This window comes from Syngnathus floridae, chromosome 6 (genome assembly GCF_059516105.1).
Source record: "Syngnathus floridae isolate MCC-2025c chromosome 6, RoL_Sflo_1.0, whole genome shotgun sequence".
NCBI classification, from domain to species: Eukaryota; Metazoa; Chordata; class Actinopteri; order Syngnathiformes; family Syngnathidae; genus Syngnathus; species Syngnathus floridae.
In genome coordinates, this window is record NC_142418.1 from 8,273,003 (window position 1) to 8,292,965 (window position 19,963).

General features: G+C 42.0%; 3 protein-coding genes across 10 annotated transcripts in view; 2 read left to right on the top strand and 1 right to left on the bottom strand.

Moving 5' to 3' along the window:
- LOC148396357 (genetic suppressor element 1-like) overlaps window positions 1-8,644 on the top strand; it is a 43,253-nt gene extending 34,609 nt beyond the window's left edge. For all 8 annotated transcript variants that reach the window (XM_088378741.1, XM_088378740.1, XM_088378746.1 and 5 more), the window contains 11 exons: window positions 91-246; window positions 1,664-1,887; window positions 2,164-2,359; window positions 2,588-3,066; window positions 3,130-3,242; window positions 3,669-3,945; window positions 4,145-4,267; window positions 4,739-5,086; window positions 5,462-5,722; window positions 6,061-6,164; window positions 7,087-8,644. In XM_088378741.1, the coding sequence (XP_088234867.1) occupies window positions 91-246; window positions 1,664-1,887; window positions 2,164-2,359; window positions 2,588-3,066; window positions 3,130-3,242; window positions 3,669-3,945; window positions 4,145-4,267; window positions 4,739-5,086; window positions 5,462-5,722; window positions 6,061-6,164; window positions 7,087-7,212 (2,407 nt within the window). In that variant the 3' untranslated portion in view covers window positions 7,213-8,644. The remainder of the gene's footprint in view (window positions 1-90; window positions 247-1,663; window positions 1,888-2,163; window positions 2,360-2,587; window positions 3,067-3,129; window positions 3,243-3,668; window positions 3,946-4,144; window positions 4,268-4,738; window positions 5,087-5,461; window positions 5,723-6,060; window positions 6,165-7,086) is intronic.
- A 257-nt stretch (window positions 8,645-8,901) lies between these two features.
- LOC148396358 (dynein light chain roadblock-type 2-like) lies at window positions 8,902-10,035 on the bottom strand. Its single transcript, XM_088378750.1, has 4 exons — window positions 9,913-10,035; window positions 9,667-9,742; window positions 9,397-9,564; window positions 8,902-9,195 (listed from the first exon to the last, which is right to left on the bottom strand). Exons 1-4 carry the CDS (start codon window positions 9,913-9,915, stop codon window positions 9,143-9,145), a joined length of 300 nt encoding a protein of 99 aa, XP_088234876.1. The 5' UTR covers window positions 9,916-10,035; the 3' UTR covers window positions 8,902-9,142.
- Window positions 10,036-10,964: 929 nt separating this feature from the next.
- Window positions 10,965-19,532, top strand: n4bp1 (nedd4 binding protein 1). Its single transcript, XM_088379465.1, has 12 exons — window positions 10,965-11,497; window positions 12,660-12,887; window positions 13,006-13,179; window positions 13,693-14,228; window positions 14,307-14,640; window positions 14,924-15,256; window positions 15,408-15,628; window positions 16,175-16,305; window positions 16,507-16,603; window positions 17,052-17,159; window positions 17,255-17,356; window positions 17,713-19,532. Exons 1-12 carry the CDS (start codon window positions 11,180-11,182, stop codon window positions 18,068-18,070), a joined length of 2,940 nt encoding a protein of 979 aa, XP_088235591.1. The 5' UTR covers window positions 10,965-11,179; the 3' UTR covers window positions 18,071-19,532.
- The last annotated feature ends 431 nt before the right edge of the window (window positions 19,533-19,963 follow it).

The window sequence follows — 19,963 nt, forward strand, 5'->3', positions numbered from 1 at the left end:
ACTTTACAGAAAATAAAGCTAATTCTGTGCTTCTAATAGTGTTAATGCCTTGCTGGCATTTTATGGTATTTTTATTTGTTTCATCTCTAGGATGGAGGAATCCTTGTGTCTGTCAGCACTGCGGTCACAGTTCTACTCGGTGCCTGCCGGGGGAGCCTTCCCCGCTCTGCACGCCTCTGGCCTTCACTTGCACCTGCCTGGAGCTCGCTACCCCGGAGAGCTAAACCACAGCGTACTAGTCGAGAGGTATCCGCTTTGCTTTTCTTCCCTAGCTGAACAACAATGTAATATTTTCCTGCAGGGTGGACACATGTCGTTGAGATATTTTAGTATATATCCAACCGTGCATTGTAATTTATTTACCATATTACCCACATTTCACCGCGTGGGTTTTCTCCGGGCACTCCGGTTTCCTCCCACATTCCAAAAACATGCTTGGTAGGCCGATTGAAGACTCCAAATTGTCCCTAGGTGTGAGTGTGAGTGCGATTGGTTGTCTGTCTCTGTGTGCCCTGCGATTGGCTGGCAACCAGTTCAGGGTGTCCCCCGCCTACTGCCCGATGACGGCTGGGATAGGCTCCAGCACGCCCGCGACCCCCGTGGGGACTAAGCGGTTCAGAAAATGGATGGATGGATATTACCCACATTTTATACAGTATTATACAGCATACTATATATCGACTATAATTTATTGACATTTTAATACAAGGTTTGGATTTTATTTTAAAAAATCTGTACTAATAATATTAGATAAAATTATAAACAATAATTATATTTAACTATGTTTTATCATAATTTAATAAAAAGAATTATATACTGTAATAAAATTATTATTATTATTTTGCTTCAGATGAATGGCTAAGAGAAATTGGGTGAATTCTAAACTATCAACTATCTACTATCTAAACTACTATCACGTTTGGTAATAGTAATGATGATGATTATAATTTATACGTAAAAATAACACAATGCAGTGTATGTAATTACAATTAATCACGAGTTTAATGTAAAAAAAAAAACACAGTATATTATAAATAAATAATAATTTAACTAGAAACATAAATCTGAAAATATGTATACATTTGAACCCCTTGATGCATATACAGTATATATAGTATATATTTTAATATATAGGACTCTTGATAATGCTCAGTGGGCACCTCTGTTCTCCAGTAATTGCTCCCTTTCTCTAAACAATACTGTTTGTCTGGAACACAATACACAGGAGACATCTTTAAACACGACGCTGTTCATCATCTTCTTCTGTAATGGCTTCTGCATATCTTTTTTTTTTATTACCATGTGTTGTTATGTGTGTGTATGTGAAAGTGCATGCGAGCGTGCACTTTTCCTGTGGTTTCCCATTAAGTGTTCATCTGTTCTTGCTCAGTCATGCTGTGTATGGATTATTTCCCTTATAGTAAGCGGAGTATGTGTGTGTGTTTGTGTGTGTGTGTGTGTGTGTGTGTGTGTGTGTGTGTGTGTGTGTGTGTGTGTGTGTGTGTGTGTGTGAGACTGTTTGTGTGAGGTTCACCAGTGTGTGGTTAATATCTGCCTCGTGCTGGGTGTTGCATCTCTCACCCCCCCTTCCTCCTCCCCTACGTGTTTATTTGTGTGCGTGTGTGCACGCGCGCGCCTTCATACTTGTCAACTTCCCCCACAGGCTGCAGATGGAGAATGAGCTTCGCCAACGAGAGAGGGAGAAAGAGAGGGAGGAGGAAAGGGAGCGAGAGCTGGACAGACAGAAGGAGAGGCAGAGGGACAGACAGCAGCAGATGGTCAGGGCTGCGGAGGGCCACGGATACCTGGCCGAAAGGGCGACTCAGAGGGCGCCGTCGCTGGAGGACAGGGCCAGGCTAGTGGAGAGGCTGACCCCCAACAGACTGGGTACAAACACGCATTCATTCATTCATTCATTCATTCATTCATTCATTCATTCATTCATTCATTCATTCATTCATTCATTCATTCATTCATTCATTCATTCATTCAAGTAAATATATAAAGGATGAAAGTACATGAACTAAAATAGCACACTACAGCCACAATAATAAGCACAATGTTTAATTAAAACCTTTGTAATTTAATTATCTGTCACATTATTATTGTCTTGCAGAAAATATCCAGCGACTGTCTTGACTTCCTTCTCAAATGTCTGTTCAGATAAAGCCAAGGAGTCGGAGCTCCCATCGTTCTTCTCGCATAAACCTCTGCCCTCCTCCAGGGGCTCTGTCCCACACCCGCTGCCCAGTCTGGTGCCTACTCACTTGGGCAAGCATCTCGTGGTGGGTGGTGTCAACGGAGCTGCCGCCACGACTCACAGGGCCAACGAGGATGCCTGGATGAAGGACTGCAATAGGTGACAATTATATATGTATGAGAGGATTTTTTTGGGAAAGTACAATACAAGTACAGTGGTGCCCTTTGAGTGTCCTGTGAGTTTTTCGAATTTCTGTATTTGAACACAGGGTGTGTAGACTGTTTTTGATCCACTCTAAATCAAGATACCAGACTGTATGTGTAGGTGAGTGCGTCTGAGAGCTTTAACACTGGTCTAAATCGGTTGTCCTTGTATGTATCCAAACAGAACTGGCCACCTTAACCAAGGCATCAAAGATGCACCACCCTCCCTGGGTGCACCGCCTCCTCTCATCTCCCCTAAACCTCCACAAACCACACTGTGGAACCCCGCCTCTTTTGTGGACCGCAGAAAGCCCATCCCGCCCATTCGTCCCCCTCCCAGCCTGACCAGAGCCGACCGACCCGACCTGAGCTGGGAGGAGAAGATGGAGGAGGGAGCCCGGAGGAGGCCGGAGGCTCACGAGAGGTATCCCTCTGCGAGGGAGGAGGCCTGCTTGTCCAACAAGACCGAGCAGGACCTCCTCCAGAGGCGCCAGGCCAACAACGTCTACCTGAGGCTGTGCGCGCCCCTGTCAGACCCCAACGCCGGCAGGGAGCGGCAGAGGGACAGCACGCTGGTGTACGACGAGGCACTCCAGCAGCATCGGCGACTCCTCAGCAAGCTGGACCTAGAGGAGCAAAGGAGAAGGGAGGCACGCGAAGGAGGTGAGCCGAACAGAGGCAAACACCTGGAAAGAGTTTGAATAAACAACATCTCCTACGCTGCAGGTTATTACTATGACTTGAACGACTCGTATGACGAGAGCGACGAAGAAGAGGTGAAAGCCCATCTGAGGAGAGTGACGGAGCAACCGCCCCTTAAACTTAATACGTCCTCTGAGGTACTGGACTTTATTCTAAATCCAATTCTAATTATCATATACAAGGCCTGTTGTTAGCAATCTTGACAGGGATTTTATCAGGAGTAAAATCTTTCACTTGAAGCTTTCAGCCAAGGTCAATCTAGTTCTTTTCTGTCAGCTGCAAGTGGCAAAATGGCCGCCACGAGATGGATCGAAAACAGTTAGAAGCTGCTGCTTAATTTCACAAACACAATATTAATGAGAATTCAGTGAACATCATCGTGCACACACCCAATACATAAATATCTGCACATTGTATAAAACCTGTTTATTCATTTAATTATCATCTCTTTAGTTTTATTGCTTTTTATGTTTTTTTTTATGATGCAGTCCAGGTATGACTGTATTTAAAGGTTTATATTGACTCATTGACGCTATTCTGTTATTCTTTGCCTCTCATTGAAGAAAGTGGATTTCCTACGCATGTGCGGCCTGGTTACCCGGGCTCATCGCGACGAGCTCCTGCAGTGCAAGAAGAGGAAGCGAAGGCGGATGATGAGGGAGCGCAGCACCTCGCCACCACCTGTCGTGCGGGGGAAGCGGAAGTCTCCTCCTTTGCCGGCCGCCGCATTGACCACGACGTACACCGCAGAGCAGATGGACAATGCCCCCGAGCTGCAGGAGAAGAAGGACTTTCTGCGTGCCTTTAAGCTCTCCCACGTCAATGCTCAGCAACGAAGAGGTTTGAGCAAAGCATCAACTTTGTGCATGGAGTATGCATGAACCCATGTTATGTGAAGGACTGTAATTAAAATAAAATAAAAATATCATCTGGAGCAGTTCAGAATCAACCATTATAACATGACAAAAATAGTCAATAAGAGACCATGATGGGATGTGTTTTGCGCCGTTTCACTGAACTGAAATGTGTTGCACGTTAGACAAAGAGAAGACTGAGGAGCTGCTGAAGGCCATCGAGAAGAAGGTTGTGACGCTGGATACGCTCCGATACAATTCTGTACCTCCATGTAGCAGCAGCCCCCCTGCTGCCACGTCCTCAATCGGTGAGACCCTCCACAGTATTAGGGATGTGCACTCACTTTAAAAATTCCACAGTACACAAATATTGACAATACAGGACAATTTTAAGTCCGATTGCCCGCTTTATAACATTGTCAGCAAATACAATTGTCAAATTGTAAAAGATTATATATAATTATCCTGACCGATTATTCTGTGGGGTCGGATTAACCGCCTGGTCGATTATATCGGCCGATAAAAATATTAATGAGTAACAGGAGTTTTGATGATTAAAACCCAATATAATCTAACATTCTCAGGAACCAGTAAATGCTGTCTAAGATAATGTTTATCATCCTTCTCATCCTCTCCTATACCCATTAATTTGCAATGTCTGTAAGATATGCTGATAAGATTTATATCTACCGGGAAGACGTTAAAAAAGGATAAACCTGTTCTGTATTTCCAGTCAGAATTCTTTTGCATATCTAAAATATTTGAACTTGTGATCGCAGGGGAGTCATCATCAGCTATACCTTCCTGTCAGTCAAACGGACATCTTTATCCAGACTCGCCAAGCCCCTCCCCTCTATATTCGCACAGAGCCAGACATGTCCCCCACAACGACACTGTCAGGCAGCCGCCTCCACCCTTGGCGCCCCACCATGACAAAGCGGCATTCGCAGAGGCGCCACGGCCCAACAAGAAGCTGCAGCCGGTCCACAACGGCCACTTAGTACCTCCTCTGAAAAAAGAGCCCGGTGCGGTGGTGAATGGTCGTGTCCAGCCCCGGGAGAAGTTCACAACCAACGCCTTTGCTCAGCATTTCCACCAGGCTGTGCTACAGTCCACACAGCACAAAGGTTGTACACACAACCACTACGACTACAAGTGAAACACAAATGTTTACGCTACCCAGTTTTTTTTTTTTCTCTATTTTCTTTCATCAATTGGTTACATGAAATAAAATAATCTAGATCCAAATACTTTTTTAAAGATCTAGATCAACTAGACAACAAACTAATCTGGCTATGTTATAGTTTGAAATGTACACTGATTGGGATTTGGATCATTATGATTGGGATTATTTCAGTATTAGTATTACAATTTTAATGCAGGAATAATAAGACAGTTGTTGATTTTGGCCCTCAAATGGTTTCAAGGTAGTGGGCGGAGCAACTTTGTTCCATGTTCTCTTGTTGGAAGCCTGACAGTGAAAGCCATTCTCTCCTCACCAGGGGTCTCAAAGCTGACCAAGGCTGAAAGCTCGCTGCCTCGCGACCCCTCCCCGCAGAAAACGCTTCATCCGAACCACGCCGCCCAGCGCGCCAATGGCACTCATTCCCATCAAGACAGTCATGGGAAGCAACTGACCGACGCGGACGTAGATGAGGGTGAAGACTCATCTGGGGATGATGATGAGGAGGACGATGAGGAACCCCCAAGGAAGTGGAAGGGCATTGGAGCAATTTTTGAGGCCTATCAGGAGTATGTGGAAGGTGGGTTCACTGTTCGCAATGCCCCTCGGTAGAAAGAAACAAATGTATATAATATGTGTGTGTATATACATATATACGTATATATATATATATATATATATATATATATATATATATATATATATATATATATATATATATATATATATATATATATATATATATATACATACATACACACACACACACACACACACACACACACATATAATGGGTGGTTTCATCGGAATGTGATCCAAATGTGGAAATATTTGAGCTTCTTATTTTTCCACTCTTAAATCTGCTACATCTGAGGTGATTGTTGGATTTTCTGGGTAAAACGAGCTTTTTCCTCACAGAGCGGAGTGTTGAGAGGCAGGTTCTTCACAGTCAGTGCAAAAGATTGGAAGCGCAGAACTACAATCTTAGCAGAACAGCGGAGCAACTCTCTCTCACCATGGCGGTAGGCACCCACACTCTTTTCTTTGCTTCAATCTATCATTTTCCATGCTTAAGCAAAATCACATTTGGGGGGGGTCTTCTGTTTTTGCCAATAATAATGTTATTGTTTAATTATTAATCAATAAATACTCTCATTAATGCCTACATTGCAGTACTAGTAGAGTTGTCTACACAATCCTATTGTCAGCCTGACAACTTTTTTTTTTAATCTTAATAGGTAACATAATTAACAAGAACAAGAGTACACTAGAAGTGGTACTGACTATCATCTACTATTATTAAAAGTAGTGAGAATAAGCTGGTGTGCTATGATTATAGTGTCTCATCTGGTTCATGTTTGCTTTCAGGTCCCACATCAGCGATGAACATAAATGATTTGTGATAGAGTACGAAAACACATAAAATCACTCCAAGATACATACAAATAATTGCTAATTAGAGTTCCATGACCTCGCTCTCAACTCAAAACATTTGTGTGTCAAATCATATTTCTCCATCCAAATGAAAACAAATTGCAGAGGATAAAGAATATATTTCTCTTAAATAGCCATTGCTCTATGTTATGTTTACTATAATGATGTGGATTTTTCTAATGTATTTATGTGTTTGTTTTAAATATTGTGTGAAGTACTGTTTTTTTGTTTAGTGTAACAAACTTCAACTAGAGTTGCAAAAAAAAGCATCATGCTATTTTCGTATCTCTATTTTGTGCTCTCAAGTCAAAACAAAAAATAGGCTGACATAGCTTTTCAAATAGCCGACTATTTGAAATAAATATATATTTAGTTATTAGTCGTCCTCGGGGTTCAGTTGACTGTTAATTGCTCTTGGGGGCCTCTAGTGGTTGCAAGACCTTAAACAAATACTCAGTAGTTGGCTGTGCCTTGGTCCTGCTCTTGTTTTTCAAAACATGTTTTCTCCAGGAGCTGGTGAGCCAGAGACAGCGGGTGCGGGAGGAGCGTGACAAGCTCCACGCCCAGCTGGAGCACTTCAGGAGGTGTCTGACGCTACCCAGCATACATTGGGGCAACACCCATACACCCAGGTGACCTCGGGAGTCTATGTCTCCAAAGACTACTTACTGGCTTTGCACTTAAAGTCAATCCTTTTTACTCAAGCTACCCAAAAGACTGGAGGTGGGTCAAAGTCATAACCAGATCTGAAGAGTTTGCACCCTTTCCATGTATCTAACCCAGTGCTCCTGAACCTTTATTAAGCCAAGGCACATATTTTATATTTAAAAGAAAATGTCACAGCACACCACCGAACAAAAACGTGAGTCATGTTAATTGTACCTTCTGCCATCTAGTGGAAGGGCCTTTAATTGTTCTGCCTGTCACTATACGTCTCCAGCGTATAAAAAACAGCAAAGATACATGACATAATCCCGTTATTTGCAGTTCATTTTACATTTTTATTAGAGACCCAGGCTAATCTTAGTCCTTCCCCAATGTAGCATCGTGTACAAATTACCTCCCAAAATCCATCCACCCATTTTCTGAGCACTTTTTTCAAATTTCCTCTGACCAATTCCTTTTTACACATGGCTTTTTCGCCATCATGTGGAGCATAGGAAACAAAAAACGCTATCAGTTGATTTTCTAGCAAAAAACACAGATAAGGGATTTGACAAATACAGAACCTCAAAAAAGCAGGGAATTACTGGATTCCAAGTGAATAAATAATCTTGGGCACAATTGAGTGAAATTAGATAATTTCCCGTACCACACTTGATAATCTCACGGAACAGTGTTTGGGAATTGTTTGGGTAAAACATAAATATTTTCAATACACATGACCAGGCTGAATGGTCAAAGCACACCTTGGGCCTTAAAACATGAATGGGATGCACTTAAACATGAAACACTGGCAGAGACACATTCTTCCAAAACAGGAGACAAGTATCGATGAACGTTTTTGGGGGGAGCTTCATAGATTTTACAATGGTACTTGTGATAGACGAAGAATTTTTGTGATTTAATTTCACACAAAAAAAAGAGACAGAGAAGCCATACGGTGTGTTTAAAAATGCTGCTGGTCAGGAAAAAATAAATAAAATGAAGGATGTGATAGCATTAATTTATTAATTGTTGGGGAGCTGGTTGCCATGACAACTGTATGACCACAATTTACAGATACTACCTTTACATGCGGATAGAACTTGAAGAAACATCCAGTTAGCGTCAACATTGTTGTCCAAACTTTCTGTTATCACCCAACATGTATAGCATATAATTTGCCTTTTAATTTGAAATAATTTATTATCTCAGATGGACAATGTCAACAATAGAAACATGCTTATTTGTTTGAATCAGCTGTTATCTAATGTATGTTGGGGGACGATTGGGGGGGGACTGTATATTTGCAGTGAATTATTTATTGACATATTGCTGTTCTGTACATGAAAATAGAAATTTGCATTAAAATGTTGCTTCGTTATTGTATTTACACAGTTGTAGTTATTTTTGGATCTCCTGATGACATCAACGCACAACATAAAAGAACCATAAATGATGGCCTATTCATTTTGTTATTTTATTTGTTAGCTTGAATGCCTCCCACTCCCCCTAATAATCATGAATCATCATTGTTCATCATGTTTTAAAGGAAGAACCAAACCTGACTCATGTTCAATCTCAAAATTATTGTGGAGCAAGATCATCTTGAATGAATTTTAGGACATGGAGAAAACAAGAAAACACGACAAGACAATCGGCAAACAAAAAATGGCACAAAAAGCGGATGGATACTCTGGTTTATTTTGTACCGATTTAAGCAGTTCATTATTCTACCTACCACTATCACTGGTTTAGCTATAGGTGATCAAAGAAAGGAATAACTGATGCAGTCGTAGATCATATAGACACAAAAATCCCTATCTATGCGAGATGACTTTCTCCTCAACTCATTCTTTATCACTGCACATAATTTCAGCATGTCACAAATATAACCCACCATGTGACCAGTTCAGTCTGTCATTCATACACGGGATCGCTCTAATCTCTGGACCAGAATAAGATGATAGGAGTTCTCTGTAAAGGAAAGCAACACAAAACAATGCCTTTACAGTGGATACAAAGCCCCATATGCAGAATACTGCTCATAAATATATTTCAGAGCTTGTACTATTTTTACTTTTACTAATTGAATCAGTACTTCTTTTACCAGTCTTTTAACACAGGTATCTGTACTTCTTAAACACAAAGTGTGAGTACTTTTGCCACCTGTTTTACCTTGCGCAACCATAACTTCTTGATTCTTAGTGCTCATGCGCATCACGATGAGATCATCTTGAGGGTCCACGTCTCTCACCGTGCTTCTGGCCATGGCGGTGAGGCGGCGAAGGATATCCGCATACTTGCTTGCCTTGGAGCTTTCAAACGACGATCGGATTGGAAGACCTTGGAATTCAAATAAATATACAATATTCATCCATCTATCCGTCTATTTCCTACCACACATGCCCTGGTCATGTGTGTGTGAAGGTCCATGTGTGTGTTTACCATCTGCATTGACAACTATCACACCCATTACACTCCCATTGGCTTCAATTCTCTGGAGCGTTTCCTCAACTTCAGCCTGTAAAAGCAATTAAAAAAAATTAAAAGAGAGTCGAAATTTTAAATTAACATTCTTCAAGCACGTTCTATCCGAAGTTTGAATGAATTATTAGTTAAATTAAGTAAGTACAAATAATAAATAAATAAATAAATAAATAAATAAATAAATAAATAAATAAATAAAATGACCATTTCGCCGGACAAGAGCTTCAAGACCTGCTGAAGTTATCATTTGCCAATGTAAATCGTTGCCCCTCGTTACCACAGTAGGTGATAAACGTCAACGTTCTTAATGACGTCGAATATCAATTATTACGTAATATTGTAATATTTACTGGGTCGGATAAAAGAGTACGTCAGTCTGACGTCAATATTAACGTGTGCTTTTGATGTTTTGATTGGGGTTGTAGTTTGATAGGGGCCGGATAACGGCCGTGCTCGATGGCGGCCATGTTTGCAGGGGCAATTTCCCATGAAAAGCACTGCACGCAAATTGATTATTCAACAGGAATATCGCATCCTGAAAGTCTAATGTGTGCCCATGTCTTTGACGCAGTACTGTATATTTACACTCTACATACAGTATTTTGTTCAGACAAATATAATAAGTCCGTTAGCCACAGCAGATTATTCTATATGGCAGAAGCCACTTTTGCGCAATTGTTTACATTTGTCAACTCAATTGTTGCTGTTGTATAATATACAATACATACACAAATGTCGCTTCTTTAAGACAAGACCAAACTCTGCATTGGAAGAACGATCTGAAATCCTATGACAATTCGTTAAAGCTTATTATCATCAAGAATGCTGTAAAACTGACCTCATTTATTGAAAGGCTGTCTCTGATAGATATTTGCTCTGGCTGTATATTCTTTGTATATAAGATGGAGTTGCCCTGAAATGTGTATGTATGTATGTATGTATGTATGTATGTATGTATGTATGTATGTATGTATGTATGTATGTATGTATGTATGTATGTATGTATGTATGTATGTATGTATGTATTTATTTATTTATTTATTTATTTATTTATTTATTTATTTATTACTTTTTTTATTTTAGTTTTTTTGTGTGTGCTTTGGTTTGTTTGTTGTTGTTTTTGGGGGTATTGGGGATCTCTTATTTTGTTTTTGTTGGCAAAATAAAATAAAAAAATAAATAAAACAAAAAAATAATAAAAGGTTGATCTGAAAAAAAAAGTACGGGCTTCAGTCACTGTCGGCCTTTGATGACGTATTAAGTGGGACTTTCCGCATACGTCATTCGGTGCTTCCGATTTCTTAGCTAGCCCGACCGTGGTGTTCTTTATATTAGACGTTATAAACCTCGCTGTGTCGCCGTGTATTACACACCGAGCATACCATGTAGACGCCAAAAGGTCTGAACAACCCCGACAAGTTGGAATATTGAGACGTGCTCGTCCGAAGCGACGCTAACACCGAGAGAGGCTATGTCAACAACGCGGCCCCTTCTCGGTATGAAGCGAGTCACGGAGCTCGCGTGCGTCGAGCAGCCGACCAGCAGGCTCCCCGCCTCGGCCGCGAGGCAGCAGCAGCAGCAAGACGTTCCAAAGGTGGATGAGTTTACTGTCCTGGAGAATAAGGAAGACGAGCTGAAATGTGCCCAGTCCCGAGTGGAATACGTTTTCAAAGTGACGTTCACTATTATCGGGTTGTTGGACCACACTGGACAAGACCACGGTAGCACGGCTGCGCGTCAAATTTGGCTACAGCTCAGAGGAAACACTGACGATGTTTCGAAAGCAAAGGTGAGGTCTTTATTTCTGTACTCTTAAATAAACCCCAGTTCAAGATCCGTTCACTTCTACATCAAGTCGAGATGTGTCTGTTAGTGTGTGTGTGAGTGTGTGTGTGTATGAGAGAGAGAGATAGAGAGAGAGAGAGGTCTCCCCTTAGGATGAGCTCTCATAGTCCAAAATGACACCGACTACTTCCCTGTTAGTTGATATGATTGTCATATCGATCCCATCCATTTTATGTCGTTAGCTTAAATGTATAACCCTTGTGTTTCTTTCAAGTTTTGCGGCCCCACCAATAATAATAAAAAAAAGAGTAGAACAGTGATTCCCAACTGCTGTGCTGGAGATCATCAACTATGCCATTGGAAATTACCCCAATGTTTGTATTTTTATCGGTGCCGGTGACGTTTTTGACAGGCTGAATAATTACCATTGATAGGAAATTGTAACATCCTAGGAATGTCGTGAGAAGTGATGATTTGAATATGTAAATACTGGCAAGTATTCACAGCAGATTTATTCACGTTTGCATCCTTCCAATAACACAGTCAGTGTCTCCACATTTAAGCACTTCATGACAGTGGCTGGCCTATTTTTTCTTTATTTATTTTTTGTGACTGATAAATTTGTTAAACACTCTTTGTTCAACACACCTGAAAGAAACTTACCCGACCGAGAACCGGTTGACTCATTCAGACATTTCTAGTACCTGGAGATTCCCTGAATGAGTACGTGGGTGGCTTATCCGGTATCTACTCTTTTGTGAGGTGTTGTTTTGCCTAAACCTAGATACCACATGGAAAAAAATTGTACTATGTAGTACTTTGTGTATCAGAATTATTTAATTTTTTTGAACACTTTTATTTCAATACTGGAAGTCCTGCTCGCTAATTTTCTTGTTGAGGTTTGTGCACACGTGTGGGGAATCTCTTTAGGGTTAAGAAAGAAAAATACCTAATACATAAACGTCCCGCAGCATACTTTACTTGGTCGCTGGTCAAGCACGTTTGTATTTCCATGTCTGTGTCATATTTTAGGGGCCACATAACCATTTAGGGGCAGTCTGGAGACCTTTTCTTTGTTTCATCGTACAGAATGTCTGGGGATTGTTTGCAATTGCGCAACAATGCACAATATTTGGCTGTTCATTTTGTTTGGTCATGTTTTACAGGAGTATGTGAGGGGGCTGTGTGACCCAGAGCTGCAGGAAGAAGAACGCTATCCAGTGGACATGCACTGTATCTTTGCCGGAGCTCGGGGGCTGTTCCTGGACAGACTCATACGGGACACGAGTGCTGAGGTTTTGGTTCCTGAGCCAGGGCGCCTGCGCTTACTAGGCCGTGCTGAGCCTGTGGTGATGGCGCAGAGCAGAGTTCAACAGTTTGTGGCACTTTTCCAGGTGGGGTTGATTCAAAATGTCTCGATTCAAAATGACGACACTTTAAATGACCGGAACGGTTTTAATGAGCAAGATTATTTAGAGTCCAAATTTCTGCCCTCTTGTCCGTTTTGTCCAGGAAAAGCGAAGTCTACTGAGTGATAGAGAGCAGGCAGTGAAACGAGCGTTTAAGTCCTTTGTGGAGGAACGGGACGATAAGTACACCATGGAGCTTCTTCTACTCCCTAGTGCGCTCAAAGAAGAATTACTCAGACTGGCACACAGTCCAACCAGCTCACATGCAACCTCACTGGTTTGTGTTTTCTTCTTATCATATACGAACTGTACTGCTGACAATCCTTGTTCTCTCATTAACTTTTACATATTTAGTCATTAGCTGAAACACCAGTACGCTAGTCACAGTGGCCTCACTTCAGCTACTGACATTTGGGGCTTGTCTTCCATAATGTAAAATTGACTTTTAGTTTTTGAAGTCACAGAGGATAGGAGCAGAAAAAAAAGTGGGAAGGACTAGCTCAAGTGCAAGGATTGCTGACAAAATGTAAAATGTCTCCAAGTTGACATGCTAGTCTGCTTTGACTATTGTTAAGATGCCCTTGAGCAAGATACCGACCCTGCCTTTGCCTGAGTGGCGCAGTCCTCTTTGCGCACTCCTTTTGAAGAACATTACTACTAACCGTGGACACAGTCTGATTATCACAATCGCTCCCCGACAGGCGACACTTTGGAACCAATATTAAACATCGATCAGGTTGTGTATTTAAGACCAAACTGAACTAAAACCCGATATTGTGTTGTCTCTCAGGCTCTCCTGAACCAGAACCTTCATCCAAGCATGGTGGAGTTGGATCAAGATCGCTCACAGAGTAGCACCCCCGTGACGGAGCTGTCAAATCGCATCCTCGATACTAGCTTTGAAGACAGAGGCACACGGGCAATGCTTTTTGGCGACAGTGCTGGAAAAGCAGGAGGAGGCATCGGTTTGGGTCCTGAGGCCATCCTGATGAATGGCACCAGGCCTTCACACAAGCGACGCTCTTCAGAGAGTGAAACTCGGGACACTAAGAGGCAGTATTCTCTGGAGCGGAGGGACGAGTCTCCGGAGAGGTCGAGGGACAGGGAGAGACACCGGGACCGAGAAGGCCATGGGGCCAGTGGTGGTTATCGATCCAAAAAAGCGTCTGCTTCATATACACTCTCCTCCTCCTCCTCCTCCTCCTCCTCAGCTAAAGCAAACACAGTTGCTGGTCCAATCATGCTGAACCCTTGTGAGGGTATCACTGAAGAGAGTGAGGCAGTCAGCCCAGAAACCAATTTCCGTTGTTTGGTCAATTTCTTCAGGTGAGTAAAAATGATCACATTTCATTTCAATTCATATTAATGTACAATGTCTCTTTTTTTAAACCAAATCTCCTTCAGAACCATGGGTTACCAGCAGGATGTGGTGGAGCGTGTCATCAAGGATACTGGACAAACGGAAGACACCTTCCTCATTCTTGAGAAAATTGTGTCAGAAACGAAGAATTGTGAGGAGGAAACAAAAAAAGGAGTCAAAGAAACCAAACCGAACAATAAGCACTCTTCAGACCTTCCCTCGTCCTCCTCGACGATGACATCTCTAGCCGTCGAGAGGGAGAGCGAACGGGAGTCAGGGAGGTCCAAAGAAAATATTAGGCCCAGCCATCATGGAGCCAGTAGTAATGGACTTGGCCACCGGAGGCAGTGCAGTGGAAGTGAAGCCAGTACTCAACAGGTAACGTCCATCTTTTGGGTAACGTCCATCTTTAGGTTAAGTTAGCCACAATATCGGATGGAGGGAAAGTCTTTCTCCTCTTTCCATTCTGGGCGCCAGATAATGTTGGCTCTGTTCGCTACTTACTTTGGCCAAGAGGCAAGAATGCAACGGTGCTGTGTACTAAATAATTGAAGGCTTCAAATTTTCCATAGGCTTGCGAGAGCAGTCTCTTAATATTTGAAATTGGTATGGTATATGGTATGGTATATTTCATGCTACTTCTTTACTGGAACAAAAACAGGCCATTACTATCAAGAGGAGCTCCAGTGCCCAAGGAAGTGCAGGAAACTATGAGGTCATTACCATTTCCGATGACGATGATGTCGTCGCGACAAACAGCAAAATGGCAGACACTCGGACATCAAGGGTTACGATGGTGCACGCAGACACCCAGACCGGATCCAGAATGGACTACTTGGCACGGGGAGGTGGGAATGTTTCACACAAGGACCACCTATCAAGAGACGGGACTCGGACTTTAGGTGGATCAGTAAAAGTTGAGAATGTGACTGCACTGCGCAGTGCACCCCAGTGGTTGACAGCCAGCACCACTTCTGTGGCTTCCACTGCCAATGTAGGTATTTCATTTGTATCTTTTTTTTTTTGTATGTTGATGGCTTTGTTCAACTTGTTTGATGGCATATCCAATTCAAAATGTAGTTTACATCAAGTTCCTCATTCACAATATTTGAAATAACGTAAGATTACGTGATTGTCTCCCTCAGTCGGCTCCTACCTACTCTGCCTACCAGACCCTCGGCCACATGGGCTGTCACGGCGGCGGAGCCAGGAATCCCCCCACAAGCAACCCACCGGCGCCCCCTGTGACTGGGCTGGCCCGTTTTCACCAATCATTGAAGACTCCGTATAAACTGAAGCTACAGAATGAACCGGGGCTACCAGAACTGCGCCACATCATCATTGATGGCAGCAATGTGGCTATGGCGTGAGTGAATATGTGGAGATAATGAATTTTCTATTTTGATGCCCCTCGTTCCAATAGACTCATTTAACAACACAGACAAAACGCAGTATTATCTGGAGCAACTGCACTGCCTCATAGTATGATGGAGGTTATGGCAGTGTGATTAATATTGCATTTGTGGGATGTAGATTAAGTTACAAAATCCCCCCCGTTCTCAGCCATTGATGGTGGGGGTGCATTTCGCCACTTGCTGTTGACTGAAAATGACGTTGCAGTTAGTCAGGGTTGGGTTAAAACAACAAAACAAAAAAACAACCACAACTGACCTGATTTTGGTCGTGTGACATTCGCAAACTGAGCCATGGTTAGTGATCCCCACATATTGGCTGGCAACCAATCCAGGGTCTAAATTAGTCTGGGTAGACTGTAAGCACACTCTTGGCCCTCACGAGGACAAGATGCATAGAAAATGGAGGGATGCCACACACTATTTAAAGTTGATCCTTATGTGCATTTTGTTCTTTGTTGTCATCGTCACACATTGTTTGCTTTTGTCCCCATCTCTAGTCACGGCCTAAATCGGTTCTTCTCCTGTCGAGGGATAGCACTTGCAGTGGAGACATTTTGGAGACGGGGCCACAGAGAGATCACTGTATTTGTTCCTCAGTGGCGCCAGAAGAGAGATCCATTGACAACAGGCATGTGTAGAATGTATGAATGAAGAGTCAACAACCTTAAATAGACAGCAATGAATGAAATGAGGCTTTTGGGGCGTTTCGGATGATTTAAAGACTAGCTAAGAATATATTTCCAAAAAGATTCAAGACCCAGTGTGCTATTTTTTGTTGATATGGTTATCTGTCATTTTCTGATTTCATGTATTGATTTTATTTTTGCAGAACAACATTTTTTAAATCAACTGGAAGACCTGCGGCTGCTTTCTTTTACCCCCTCCAGAGAGGTCTGTGGCCAAAGGATAGCCTCACATGACGACAGGTGCATAGAACAACACGCATAAACTGGTTGGAGTTGATTTGGATCTATTTAAAGGGGAAGTCAAGTCATTGCATATTAAATGACATCACAAGCTTTGAAGGGCTCAGGTAATCATGTTTTCTGGTTACCTGAGCCCTTGGTGATGTCATTTTCAGTCGACAGGGAGAGGCAAAATGGCCAGCCTTTAAGATGGATAAAAACGGGAAGATTTTGTTGCCATGTTTTGGTTTGTCTGGGCCCATAGAACATATCATCGTAAAGAATTTTTTTGACTTCATCGCAAAGGATTTTTTTCAATGAAAAGAGGACACTTGCATGCATATATATTTAAAGTCTCGACACATGTAAATCTGTAGGAGTAGTGAATCTGAATGAATTGTATCCATTCGTAAATTATTCACAGTGATGAAGAAAATGTTAAATGTTGACAACTTGCACTCTGCATTAGATTCCTACTCCACTTAGCTGAAAAAACAGACGGCGTGATTGTAACCAATGACAACCTCCGAGACTTTGTCAACTCTTCGGACACTTGGCGCCGGATCATTCAAGAGAGGTGATTTGCTCGAATCTCACGCAAGTGAATATCCTTTGAGTGCCGGATGCAGTCGAAAATTCCAATATTCAAACCTTTGATTTAAACTTGCGCAGGTTACTGCAATTTACCTTTGTGGAGGACCATTTCATGATCCCTGATGACCCTTTGGGTAAAAACGGACCTCATCTGGATGTTTTCCTTTGCAAAAACAACAGGTGTGTGCTTCCTTACTGGGGATATCGTAACCGATTTTAAAATGTAATTTTTAAAATGTCCCAATGAATTGTCATACGTATATGGTGTTGGCCGGATGACTAACACAGCACACCACACATTACGCAAAAGAATAACAGCAGAAGAAGGCAAAGAAGTGTTATTGCTTATTTTTTCCCAGATGTTTTTTTTTAGATATCACCGTAATACCAGCATGCATACTGTTTTAAGCTACAGCATATTGAATTTGATTTTAGCATGTTCCATAAATGCAAGGTGACACAGCCCCCTCTCAATTTTCCCCACATGTGGCCCCCTGTTTTACCCTTATTTTCCCTCCTTCATGGTGTCTGCCCAGGTATTTTCCGTTCACCCCTCCCCCTCTTAGACCCCCGGACCTGCGTCCATCCACCAACCAGCAGCATCCGGTCTACGTGCAGGCCCTCCACTCGGCACCGTGGACCCCCGCCGCCACTCCCCAGCCCCCCTCTTCTCATCCGCCTCACCCCAGTGCGCAGTGGCCCCATCCAGGCCGTCGCCGCACCGCCTCCCCCTCGCCGTCACCCCCTCCTCAGCGTTCGCCGGGGGAGACGTCCGAGCTGAGGGGGAAGCTATGTGTGATTTTCCCGGACCAAAAGCAACAGATCGACCGCATCCTCAGTGACAACCCGTACATGAGAGACTTAAACGCCCTGTCGGGGCTGCTGCTGGGGTGATGCACTGGCCCAACAACCAGACGTCCGTCATACATGCATAGTAGGGGACCCATAACAACTATTTATTTGATATTTTCTCTTTCATCTTGGGCAGTCTTGAGTTGATTTTGTTTTTTGTTTCATTGTTATTGACCCTAAAGCGTATTTATTCATCTGATTTGAACATTTGTTTTCTTTTTTGTTTTCAGCTGGAAACATGTAGGCCAAAACTATTAACAAAAAAGCTTTCTTTCTTTCTATCTCTCAGCCTTTCTTCTTTGTCACGCTCTCTCTTTTTAAATTCTTCAAATATGGGACCAGCATGGATTGAGATTAGAGGACTGGTCCCAGAACTGACGGGCTTCCTACCACAAATGCATCAGTACTACCTAATGACTGCCATTACACAAATAAACCAGCACATTTTATTTCATGGTTTCCCTGCAAAATGACATTTACTGTACGACTTATAATTTTAAAGGCAGGCAATTGTGAGCACAACATACATATGTACATCTGTATCTATGCATAGTTTGGCCAAAAATAAAACAACATACATTTGCGCCCCTTCAAAATGTATATTTGAACATAATGCTTCATACATTACAACAGCACCTTCAAATTAATGGAAATTAACCATTTTGTTTTCCATTTGTTCTTAAGGTTTGGTTTGCAGCCCATAATATTTGGAAGGTCAACTTTCTCCCCTTTTAATCTCAAAGCCTCATAGCTTGCTAACGTTGTTAACTTCAGCTTTAAAATTTCAAGCGCTGAATCTTAAATTGTTGTTCCAAATACCTTGATTGAGCGGAGTGCATTTTTGAGGGGAGGAATATGTTCCTGAGATTAACTGTGTTGGTTGTTTTGGAGCCCCATTACTGCTGTAGTCACTCCATCTTGTTTTAAAACACTACAAGGCTCAGTTATGTAGTTTGCATTTATTGGATTAAGTTAAATTGCAGCCACAAAACAGAAGTACGTTCACTTTTTGACTCTACCTTTGTAGCAAAGATGTACATAGGTTTGATTCACTCCTCGTGCTTCTGCACCCTCCAAGCAGAGTGTGGACAAGAAGCTTCCCCTGCATGTATGTTATGTTCATCATTTGTGTAATATGCCAACCCAAGTCTGTATAAAAGCAGGTTTTGTTCATCACCCTAAGCATTGCCGAATGAGTTTATTTTGTATTATATTTTTCTTGTGGACTTCATTGGTCTGTTTGTTTTTGGGTTTTTTTTGTAAATCTGAATATTTTTGGACATGTGGTTTTTATGTATGTGAAGAATCCAAATAAATGCCACAGTCCACAGAAAGCTTCTGCACTACCCTGCAGTTATCCTTCTCTGAAGGGTTCCGTGATGAACAAAGTACCCGTTCAACTTTTTGAGGTGGTAGTTTGAATTTCTTGAGCGTTATTGCGTGCAAACGGGAGAATGTAAATAATACTTTTCTTGAGGGATCAATAAAGAGTATTACCACCAGATTTCTGACTACAGCAAGTTGGTCAACTTCTCTGACTCCACAGACCATTGTTCATACAAAATGAAGGGAACCCAGAACAAGAAAGAAATGTTACCAAGATTCCAAATGCTGTCAACTGTTGAAAACATTGGATGATACTATTTCCTCCCGTCTGCCCTACATGTCCCGTACTATATCGTTTTCATACCGTCATTGTTGGAAAGTAGCAGCAATCTCGCTTGCTTACACCAGGGGTCAGTAGAGCAGCATAAAAGCTTGACAGGTTAAAGTGTTATGTAACGGTTTGACCAGAAAATATACATATCATTAATTTAAATCATTAGAAAACGAAATGGACGAAAAAGTAGGTTCTAGACAAGTGGAATTATTTTCACTAGCAAGAGAGAAAGAATACCTCAATTGTTTGCAAGCTTTAAAGTTCATGCAATTGTC

Coding starts and splice junctions, on each gene's coding strand:
- LOC148396358 (XM_088378750.1), bottom strand. Junction 9,565..9,666: donor GATAGTTGTCAATGCAGATG/GTAAACACACAC, acceptor TTGAATTCCAAG/GTCTTCCAATCCGATCGTCG. Junction 9,196..9,396: donor AGAAGTTATGGTTGCGCAAG/GTAAAACAGGTG, acceptor TTTCCTTTACAG/AGAACTCCTATCATCTTATT.
- n4bp1 (XM_088379465.1), top strand. CDS start 11,180: ATGTCAACAACGCGGCCCCTTCTCGGTATGAAGCGAGTCACGGAGCTC. Junction 16,306..16,506: donor GAGAGATCCATTGACAACAG/GCATGTGTAGAA, acceptor TTATTTTTGCAG/AACAACATTTTTTAAATCAA. Junction 17,160..17,254: donor CGCCGGATCATTCAAGAGAG/GTGATTTGCTCG, acceptor AAACTTGCGCAG/GTTACTGCAATTTACCTTTG.